This window comes from Neltuma alba, unplaced genomic scaffold, assembly GCF_004799145.2.
Source record: "Neltuma alba isolate B1F8T4 unplaced genomic scaffold, ASM479914v2 tig00011396_pilon, whole genome shotgun sequence".
NCBI classification, from domain to species: domain Eukaryota; kingdom Viridiplantae; phylum Streptophyta; class Magnoliopsida; order Fabales; family Fabaceae; genus Neltuma; species Neltuma alba.
Window position 1 is genome coordinate 1,424,378 of NW_021636085.1, and position 11,409 is coordinate 1,435,786.

The window sequence follows — 11,409 nt, forward strand, 5'->3', positions numbered from 1 at the left end:
AATTATATTATATACTACCTCTTATCCTAAATATAAGAATTGTACAAAGGGTTTATTTTAGTTCTAAGTATAAAATTTTAATCCACTTTGCCTTTTAAATTTATAATTTTTTTTCAAAATATCTTTATTGATTGCACCTATAAGAGAGCTTTCATCAATGGATGGTTATCATACATATAATTAAAAAGGTTATTATAGGAAGACTAATATGCATTTGTCACAAATAAATAATTAACAAATTTTTTAATATCTACAAATTAATTATCTTTATTGATTGTAACTGTAAGAGAGCTTTCATCAATAAATAGTTACCATACACATAATTAAAAAGGGTATTATAAGAAAACTAATGTACATTTATCACAAATAAATAATTAACCAATTTTTTAATATCTACAAAATAATTATTTATCTTTTATATTAAGGATAAAAAATAATATTAATTTATAGGTTAAATAAATAATTACTTTAAAAAATAATAAATATAAAAAAAATGGATTGAGATCGGACTTAAACTCAAATTACTAACTAATAACTTGTTTGGTCCGTAGAATCAATGGGAACGTAAGAAAATGTAATAATGGAAAATTTAATGTAAGGTAATGATATTACAATAAAGTTGTTTAGTACAACATTAAGAATGCTAAAATTAAATTTACTATTTATATTTAATTAGATACAAATAAAACTGAATGGACAAAAATGCCTTTACACACAAATAAAATTTGCACTGTTGCCCTTGTTCATCCTTCTTTATCCCCGCCCCTTTTTTCCATGTCTTCAACTAGAGCGCACCGAAATTTTGGACAGAGTTTCTTCTTCAGCAAAGAGTGTCTTGAAGATCCGTATCCAGTAGCTCCTACAGCATTTTATTCATGAAATCACCCACCCAAGATAAGGAGCTCAATATAGACATTGTAATCAAGCAACTTCTTGAAATCTAATAGCTATTTCTAATTTAGGAGATGAATCCTGTGTGAGGACACCATGAATTCATTCTATCCGAAATACGGGATCTTATTACATTGAATCCCTAAAAGTTCAAATGAACGAATGATGGAATTAGATGAAGGAACGAAGTACGAACAAGAGCAAGGAACAAGAGCAAGAAATTAGGTAGAAATTTAGGAAGAAATAGGGGAACGAGGAACAGGAATGAAGAACAAACCCGAACGGTTGAGGAGAAAGGAATGATGAAAGTGCCCATGGGTGGAGCAAGGGTCTTTGGGAATGGTGAGGGTGGAGGGAGATGATCGGGAAGCCAAGGACAAATAAGGTCTTTTCATATATTCCCATATGTTGTAATCCCTATTTTTACCTTTAGTAGTGTAATCCTTATTACCTCATATGATGTAATCTTGATGCATCTAGTAATCACTTTTACAACCTAAATGTACCAATCAAACACTTGGAAGGAAGCATTGCATTGAGATTATAGGGAATCCTGATGCAATGTATCGAACCAAACCGGCACTAAATGTTATAATAAAGATGGTGAAAAGTACCTTGTGAGAAATAGAGAGTAGAAAAATACAAAGGCTCTTTAGACCATTTTCTTATACTGCAAATTAGTACTTCCAATCATAATTATAAGATCTCATTTGTAGACTATAAATAAAATTTTATAAGTAGGATCGGAGGTATTATGTTTGTACAAATCAATGGAGCTTCCACTTTCAATAAAGGAAAAAGGATTAGGTGAAACTTTTGTCTCATATCTTTTGTGCACATGGCTACGAGAAAAAGGATGTTAAATATAACTTCTTCAAGCAATCTATGTGATTCAATTAAAAAAAAAAAATTTATATCACGCACCAAACAATCGAATTATACTTTTTTATTTTCAAAAATATCATTTCGACAGAAACATTTATTTTCAGGCAAAAAAAAAAGATAGAAACATTTTTTTTTCTTTTCATTCTCTTTTTTCGAAAGAAAGAGGAATTTTTTTATCAAAAAAAGAAAGAGTAAATTTTTAAATTTGACTTATTTTTAGAAAATTTCCAACATCTCATTGAAATATATGGATAAATCATTTCAGTAGGTGAAAAATCCATTATAAACTCATTTAAACAAAAATTTCATAAATAATTGCATGGCCCAAAAAACTATTTTTTTACTCCTAACAGCATAACTATAAAGTAATGTAAGTTTGAAGAGAAAGACAAAAGTAGTTTTAACTTTTCTGCCTTTCTAATTGTTTTTTGACCAAAGATACTTTAAAAATTATTGTGCACCTCATAACATATCATAATCAACTATATTAGAAAATTCTTACAAAAAAAACTATATTAGAAAATTAAATTTGGGAATAGTAAAAATTGAAATGGATAAGATGTACATATTTCAGTCAAAATACTGATTATGAAAGAAGGAATAATATATTTTAGAGTTAATATAATTTTTGGTCTCTCAAATTGGCTATCATTTAGATTTAGTCTCTTAAATTTCAAATAATAGGTTTTAATCCATCAAGCAGCAACATGATCCAAATTTTTATTAAATTATAAGGAATAATATTTTAAATAAAAAAAGAACTTGAAAGATCAAAACCTATGATTTAAAATTTTATAGACTAAAATCAAAATAAAAACAAGCTTAAATGATGAAAATTTATATTAACCCTATATTATATTTTATGAACAAGGGAGAGGATTCTCACTTTCTCATTCAAATTAGAATTGAAAAATGAATATAAGGATCTAAATCAAGTTTGAACATTGAATCATGTCACTTTTTAACTAACCCAATGTAATACAATATAATATCATCGCATATAGTATAATATATTTGTATAAAGAGTTGACTAAATCATCAATTTGCGGGATACATATTTGACTAATGCATGAAATTATGCTTAGATCAGATAATATATATATATATATATATATATATATATGAATAGATAAAGAGATATGGAAAGATTACATCACGTTGATTATTCTTGTTTGAATGAGTCCCCAGAATTATAAACTAAAGTGGGTTTTGTATATATGTATATATTACTTTTGAAAAATCTCAAAATTCAAAAAAATAAAATTTAAGAATCTAAATTAATTTGGGTTTCATTATTGACTTAATTAAACCTTATTATTTGATTGATTGAAGTTTGACTCATGATTGAATGTTTTAAGGAGAATTCTTCATAAGGGAAGGATGGCAATATGTCTAAAATAATTATCTTCAACAATTCTACAAAATCTCTATGCCTCATTAATAATAATCATTCTCAAAATCACTTTCTTCTGTCAATAGTTGGATCTGACAAATTCATAATGTGCTTATGAAATTGGACGGTTCATATAGAAACTAATCTATAAGTATCTCTATAAGTATTTTCTGAACTTGAAAGCATATTCTAAAAGCATGACTTGACCCTGATGAGTCTTGAGAATTCAATTCATCTAAATTTTAATTCACCAAAAACAAAAAAGAAGCTAATCATTGCGAAAACCTCTTTGCATGTGTTAACTAGTAAGAGCAACTGTCATTTGAACGAATAGTTAATATTTTGATTATTTTCTGACGCACATAGCAACCTAATTGTAAAGGGTTTATACCTTGTGTCTCAAAAAAACAAAAGCACTAATGATTAGATAATAATTAATTATTTTTTGTAATTTTCTATAATGTTAACAATAAAAAAAGCTTTAGAGTCAGATGAAATAACGCTTGTGATACCGCATAATAAATATATTGTACAGAAGATTCATTCATAATCAATTCTTTGTAATAAAATTATAATTTTACGCTTACATGAAGAAGTACCATTCAGACCACAAGATTTAAATTAAATTAAATTTTATTATTAATTAAATAATAATATACTCTCTATTAAATTGTCATCATATCGTATCACTAAACGAACTTTGATCGTTAATCAATATTATAAATAATTGAAAATGAACACGATCAAGTTGCAATATTATATGATTGAAAGCAATAAATGGTCAATGAGGAAAATTTATTTTAAAAAAAACAGTGTCAGTTTATAATTCTAGAAAGTAACCCATGATAATTTAATATTGAAACATGAATGCTTGGCAATGTTTATTTTTTTAATAAATATCTTTTTTTGGTCGAATTTTAATGAACGTGTTGAAACATAAATTTTTCTTCATGAGGATTGCCGACAATGTTAAATAAATATTGCCGAGTAATATTCAAACTCAACTTTCCTAGTCAGGTCCAAAAAAAAAAAAACACTTACAGGAATATTTGACCAAATCCTTTCCAATTTTTTTTTTATATAGTTAATTATTTTTTCCAAGAAAGTTAAAATCCATAAAGTTGCAATCAAATTCGATTTCTTATTCTTACAATCCATGTGCTTAGACCTTGATCACCTATAAAATTTTCTGTTGGTGGATTTACTCCAAAACTAACAAATCATTTTAAGTTAGTTTTTTTAAATGGTGGTTGGATTAAATGGAAGGGCATTATTATTATTATTATTGGGAATATCATATAGTTATATAACTATATTTAGACTTCAATCACCTTATCATTTTGTTTATATTTAATCCAAAATTAGCAATTAACTTTAGGTTACTGTCTTCTGTGATTATTTGAAGTAGAAAATGAAACTTTGTTTGAGGAAATAATCTAACTAACAACTATTAAAGTATATTAATAAGGATTAATGCTTGATGTTGCTATTTTAACAGTTAATATCAGTTTTTTAATAATAAAGAATAATATTATTACGATTTTAAACTTTTGAGGCAAATATGCACTCAAAAGATCTTCTGAGTCCCAACACTTTTTGAGTGAGAGTTTAAAAAAAAAAAATTTACACCTTAATTCTATTAATAAATATGAAATCAATTCCTGTAAAAAAATTTCCATTTTATGATATATGATTTAGAGTCAGAAACGCAGGCTAAATTTGCAAGACCAACTTATTTACCCCAAAATTTTTTAAATTTTTACCCGGCCACTAGGCTTAAAAAGTTTGTTCGAAAAACTAAAACAGAGCTTTCTGAGCATGAGGCCTAGCCTATATTAAAACAGGCTTTTCCATAACAATATTATATAAATATATTAGCTTTGATTCTAATTATAAAAATTAATTAACTAATTTGAAAAAGTTAAGAAAATAAATTAACTTTGTTATTTGTAATAAATACGTGTTGCCTTTTCTAAAATATTCTTGCTAATCAAGTGTATTGGCTAGAATTATCATTATTAGAAGGACTTTTTTGAAAAAAAAACATAAATATGATAGACAAAATGGATTGAGGTCTTATATTTAAGACCAAAATAAAAGTTAAATGAGGTATTATATTAAGGATTGGAGGTAGTAGCTCGTAAGCCTACTTTACTTTTTTTCCTGATTTTTTAAAAATTCTGATATTCTTTTTTTGTACAATTTTTTTTTGCTATGTGTATGTATCCTCCCATTAGAGACAAATAGAGACAATTTTATTCAAGATACTTTCTAGTATTAAATGTGAGGACTAACCCCTTTCCGCTAGATCTAACCCTTTAAACTTAATAATCGAAATTTGAAAAGTTAAATCTTTAACCCTCTTCTCGTTCCAATATTCTCAGATTAAGTGAAATGAAATTAACCCACTAATAATATTTGCACTTCTCTATTCAAAATAATATAGAAATATATTCACATGTATAAAAGTAGCACTAGAGGATCTCCATTGAGAAAGTGAGTTAATAAACAAATAACTGTGATGCAATGAGTTTATGACACTCTATTAAGATAAAAATATATTGAAAATATAAATTATATATAGATTACAATTTTTTTATTAAAATTATTATATATCATATGTATGATTTCATTTAGTTGAAAAATTTCTAAAGTGTTACACAATTACAAATAATTTATTATCTTATGATTCTAAAATTATTTTTAAAAATTAGTTAAGATAAATGATAAAAAAAATATAAAACTATATACTCTTCCGGTCCTAAATATAAGACCCATTTAACTAATTTGATTAGATTAAGAAAGTTAGGTAAGTTAGTTAACAATAAGAAATGTGACATGGTTTTCCTAAAATACTATAATCATCTTTCTTAATATCCCTTCTTCCTCTTCTACTTGATTATGGTTGAGAGAGTATCCATAGGGGTAATTTAGAGAAAATTGATAAATATAAGAAATGGGTCTTATATTTAGGACTAAAACTAACTCAACAATTAGGTCCTATATTAAGGACTGGAGGAGTATACTCCTAACTCCTATTTGGCCCCCTCTATTTTTTTTGCCAACAGTTGGGCCTCCTCTATCCTCGTCCAGGTTCCACCCTCCTCAAATCTAGATTAATCAAAAGAATTGGATTCCAAATAGTTATTTCTCTGATCCTAAATATAAGACCCATTTACACTACAAAATGAGTCTTATATTTAGAACCGGAGGAGTATTTAAATATCCTTATTGGTCCGCAGTCAGATTTTCATTTGCTCAAAAACTAGCAAAGCATCATTAAGTTTGAATTTTCATGATTATTTGCATTGTCCATTTGAATTAACGATGGAGAATTGATTTTGCACTATACAAAATAAATATGTGAGAATAGTTTTATGTCGTGACGTGAAAAATGTTAAATTAATTCAAATAACTTTGTAACATATAAAATAGAGTATGTGGGGTATCAATTGATAAGAAATAAGCAATGATATGTGAAGCCATTGATTAGCCACTTGTTAAAACTTTTAAGGTATGTTAATTAAATATGAAAGCAGTTTTTACAAAAAAATTAAAACTTTAAGGTATATTATGTAAAGCTACATTTTGCACACCAAAGCACAATAATCTAATGGAAAGCCAAACATAAAATACACAAACTAGAGAAAGCAGGAAATATATAATCTCAACCATCCACCGCAACTGCTAAACCACTCACATAACAATGCCAAAAGAACAAAGAAATGATGGAAATGGGAACTCATCATTATGTAATAATCTCTCTAGTCTTTCAAAATGGAAGGAGTATGAGCCCAAAAGGCAGAGAAAAAGAGCAAAAACAGGGCAAGAAGCAAGGGATCCAACATGAAATAGTAATCACAGAAGATGCAGCGGAGTTGCTGCAGCAGCAGGTGATGTTGGAAATGAATGATTATGGGGACGAGGGGCCTCCAGTTGTAACAATACAATTCATAACTCACACAAATCAAGTCAGTTACAGAGTTGCACACGACTGCACAAGCATATCAGAACTCAGAAGAGTGGCCTCCACCTGCAGATCACACTTCTAATATATTTTTTTGTATCTTTATGATTGACTAGGTTTACATGTATTTATGTTTACCTACGAATCTCTCAATCTCTAGTGATACCAAACCAAGAGGATTCTTTTTACATATATGCATATATATCAAAAAGTTTAGTTAAATTGGATCTCGAGACCTTATTAGAGTTGGGACATACCTCCAGGCTCAGAGAGTATTTATAAAGGTACTTACAGATCAAGCACCAATAAAGTCCTTGTATTGGTAGTGAGATTTGAATTCATGATTTTATGGGTTAGTTATGAATCAATTTCTTACTAATTGGACTGACTTTTGTTGGCAAAACAGGAGGATTCTTAAGTAGCATGAATAGATGATACCATATTAAATACCAGTTTCATTTAAAAAGATGACTAAAAACTTGCATTCTATTGTCCCTTTATGTGACTATAGACTGTGCATGGAAAACACGAGAGCAGCAAAAACAAAACTGAGATATAAAACAGCAGTATTCAGGTAAAACAAGAATACACAAACCTGAAGGAATTGGTGCGATTTGAAACCTTGGTGGAGGTGGAGGGAACTTTTGTGGATTTAATCCTGGATTATTCCGAAAACTGTGTAGTATGACATGATAATTAGCAAAGTGTTTACATGTGATCCCACAAAAAAACGGCTATGAAAGGTAAACAAAATTATTTGTGCCAACCTCCTGGGAGTAAAACGTGCAAATGAACCATTCACTGGGATATCTCCTGTTAACTGGTTGCTTGAGAGATCACTAAACAGTCACACAAAAAAAAAAAAAAGATGTAAGTACAATTAGACTTCTAAATTTGCATTGTGCAATAGAAAACTAGCTTGTAGGAGGAACACGCACAGGACTTGCAGAGAAGCCATCGTAGTCAGGGACATAGGAATGTTTCCCGACAAGTTGTTATTGTTGAGACGCCTGTTTCATAGAGCAGAAAGAAATGAATCATTCAACCATAACCTGACTTTAACACCAAGTACATGAATATTATTAATAATTTCGTTTGGATCTAACAAATAAAGTGGAAACCCCCCTGACTAGTTTCAATTAATTATCATGTATTTGAAAGTAATAATTGCTGTGATGACTGTAAGCTCCATGTCATAAAGACAAACAGAAGAAATTTGAAGAGAATAAGGAAACAATGACATACAGAACAAGTAGCTTTTTAAGGTTGCCCAATGAGTCTGGGATGGGACCGCTTAATCTGTTCATGGAAAGACTCAGGTTAAGCAAACTTGTCAAGTTTCCAAGCTCCTTTGGAATTGCTCCAGTTATATTATTGTCATAAAGTTCCCTGCGGTAAAAAAACTATATTTTAGATTTGACTAGTTATAACATCAAAAAACTGTATTTAAAAGATCAGAACTTAGAACTAGAGATCGATGAACAAGGAAGAGAAACTTATTTGACTTATCTTCAGGACAGCATAGAGGAGAAAAAGAGATGACGTTTCTTTCAGAACAGACATTGCTAAGAGGTAAGTCTAGGCGCTACAAAAATCCCAGATGAAGTTTTAGGATTTAAGGTCTAATGTTTATGACCGTGAATTAAAAAATCAGTTCATAGCTTGTATACTCAATATAAGAGTAATGTTTATAAGATCGTGTTTAAAGAAGCCTCTGGGGAACAGCAGAAGAGAATATCTCAGTTAAAGTCTAATCTTAAACAAAATCCTAGCATCAGATAATTGAGGCAAATGGACTTAACAATACTTTAGATTCTCAACTTACAAGGACAGTAAATTTGGGAGCTGACCAAGCTGTGGAACCAGATTACCGGAAAGGTTTGCATTTCCAAGACCACTGAGGCAAAAACACAAGTGAATTGTTTACACTACGTGTGGTAAGAATCTTAAATTAAGGTTAAAACCATCATAAAGTACTTACATATGGATCACAGTATTGTTAAGGTTGCATGTAACATGAAACCAAGTGCAGGGATTTTTAAGGGTAGGATCCCAACTTTGGAGAACATTGTTAGGATCAGCCATGTTGGTTTTTAATGCATACACAGCATCACCTGTCGTAGAGAAATCAATTTTAAGGTGAAGACATCCTTTATATCAAATCATATTTAATCCTACACAAGGTAAACATCATGAAAATCACGAATCGTGCTAATAAAAGCTCAGTTACACCAACTTATGGGAACACACAAATGTCAACCATGTTGTAATGGGAAATATGTACAGAAATAAGAAACACGAAGGCCAACTTGCTAAAGACCAGACTCATAAAAGAAATATAATTGCCAAAGTTCTGTTATGAGTTTCACGTGGGGAGCTTCACAAGAGTAATAAGGTTTATCAGTTTAAGGACCTCTTCCACCCAACAGACTTATCTTTTGAGATTGAGCTCTTCTTTTGGATTTATACTCATGACATTGATACTTTTATTGAGAGTTCAATGTTTACCGGGAGGGCTAGCCACGGAAGATCTTGACCAGCAAGAGGCCGAGTGAAGTGTCATCTGTCAGGAACGTCAGCTTCTAAGCAGGAGTGCATTGTTACAAGTTCTACACCAGGGAACCTCGTGAGAGAAATGGGGTATAAAGGTTCAAATGGCTCTTTCACCCTAACATGTTAGTATTTTGAGATTGGAGATAAGTTCAAAGGACTCTCTCATCCAACATTCTAGTCTTTTGTTATTAAGCTCTCCCTTTCAACTCGTGCTTGTAATAATCTCACAAAGAATCAGAATCAAAGATACCCTCTGGCCCCCATCACTAAGCCAATGGTAAAAATGAAGAGAAATTAAAAATTAAACTTGACACTTGATGATCAAGGAAAGCCAGAAGCTAATGAAACAAAAGATACCACCAGGATGAAAACCTTTTCATTTTCCTTCAGCTTAAAGGTGAATGATCAGTTCAACAAAACAGAATTAACTGAAAGACGCCTGTAATGAAACTCACCTTCCGCATTGGCGGAAACATTTACAACCAAATCAAACGCTAAAATCGCCAAAAGAAGATACAAACCCATCGAAGAAGAAATCACTCCCTTCATATCTCTCTATCTTCTTTGGCCACATTCCTGAGAGCTTCAGCCATATTATATAGATTTCATTGATACAAATGTACAGAATTAAATCGCAATTGAATACTTATTAGCCAACTCATATCTTTGAAAGAAAGAAATATTCAATGAGAAAAAAGGCTGTATAAAAGCAGTATCAGTATATAGTTAGAGAAGGTGACTTGTGGTGCTTTTGCACGCAATCCAACACATGAAATTCTAACATCTGGACCTGCAAGTTCATTTTAGTGGCGTAGTTTATGTTTTTATTATTGTTAATCATATCATCATTATTATTTTGTTACTAAATATGTTGAACATAGAATTTATCTTCCGAAGAACTTCCAGAACACTACTTCAATAGTGTTGACTAATATTCAAAGTCAACCTTCCTACACTACGAAGCAACTTAGTCCTTTTTTTTCCCTAATTTTTCACATGGTTAATGATTTGATCGAGAAAGTCAGAGCCAAAAAATTTGCAACGTAATTTGCTTCCTTAATCTTACAATAATCAGGCTCTGAGATCACAGGAAAAAATAAATTTCGTTGCACGTATTTACTCCAGAACCAGTAAATCATTGTAAGTTAGAATGTTTATAATTATATTCCATAAAAAAATTTTACAGTTATTGTTGTTAGGGAAAATTAGAGATAAATCCCTCATTGAGGATTTAATTGGTAAATAAGGCCTAGGCACTTTGTGCAATTTAACTTTCCTAGTGTGCAACTTAACTTTCTTCATATACAATCCATTTTCACTTGTGTGCAATTATATTTTCTTGTCTTACATGTGCAATTGAATATCCCTTATATGCAATCTAGTTTTCCTCTTGTGCAAGTTATTATCCTTATGTGCAAACTAGCCTGTTGTATCCGAATAATATTTTGTACAAATCATGTTCCCTATGTGTAACTCAACTTCATGTATGTGCAATTTATCTTCCTCTGTGCAACCTATTATTGTAGAGATCATTTGCCAATTAATTTTCTAATGAGGGATTTATCCCTAATTTTTCCTTTTTGTTACTATCTCTGATTTCTAATATACTCATAAGTCACTTCTACAGATTCCTTAATCCATAATATAAGTCACTTGGAAAGTAATTAATTCTTATTTATTAATTTTGCCCTTTCAATCAATAATTAAATACGACTCCTTA

General features: G+C 30.0%; 1 protein-coding gene across 1 annotated transcript; it reads right to left on the reverse strand.

The window, feature by feature from the left end:
* Positions 1–7,622: 7,622 nt before the first annotated feature.
* Positions 7,623–10,214, reverse strand: LOC114712762 (BRASSINOSTEROID INSENSITIVE 1-associated receptor kinase 1-like). The gene is made up of 8 exons (XM_028897302.1): positions 10,145–10,214; positions 9,118–9,250; positions 8,962–9,033; positions 8,382–8,525; positions 8,075–8,146; positions 7,904–7,975; positions 7,732–7,811; positions 7,623–7,648 (listed from the first exon to the last, which is right to left on the reverse strand). Exons 1-8 carry the CDS (start codon positions 10,212–10,214, stop codon positions 7,623–7,625), a joined length of 669 nt encoding a protein of 222 aa, XP_028753135.1.
* Between the last annotated feature and the right edge of the window lie 1,195 nt (positions 10,215–11,409).

What these genes read in the sequence shown, in the direction of transcription:
- LOC114712762 (XM_028897302.1), bottom strand. Translation starts at nt 10,214, where the DNA reads ATGGGTTTGTATCTTCTTTTGGCGATTTTAGCGTTTGATTTGGTTGTA. An exon ending in CTTAAAAAGCTACTTGTTCT is followed by an intron (nt 8,147 to 8,381) that starts GTATGTCATTGT and finishes TCTATGAAACAG; the next exon opens with GCGTCTCAACAATAACAACT. An exon ending in ATGGCTTCTCTGCAAGTCCT is followed by an intron (nt 7,976 to 8,074) that starts GTGCGTGTTCCT and finishes GTGACTGTTTAG; the next exon opens with TGATCTCTCAAGCAACCAGT.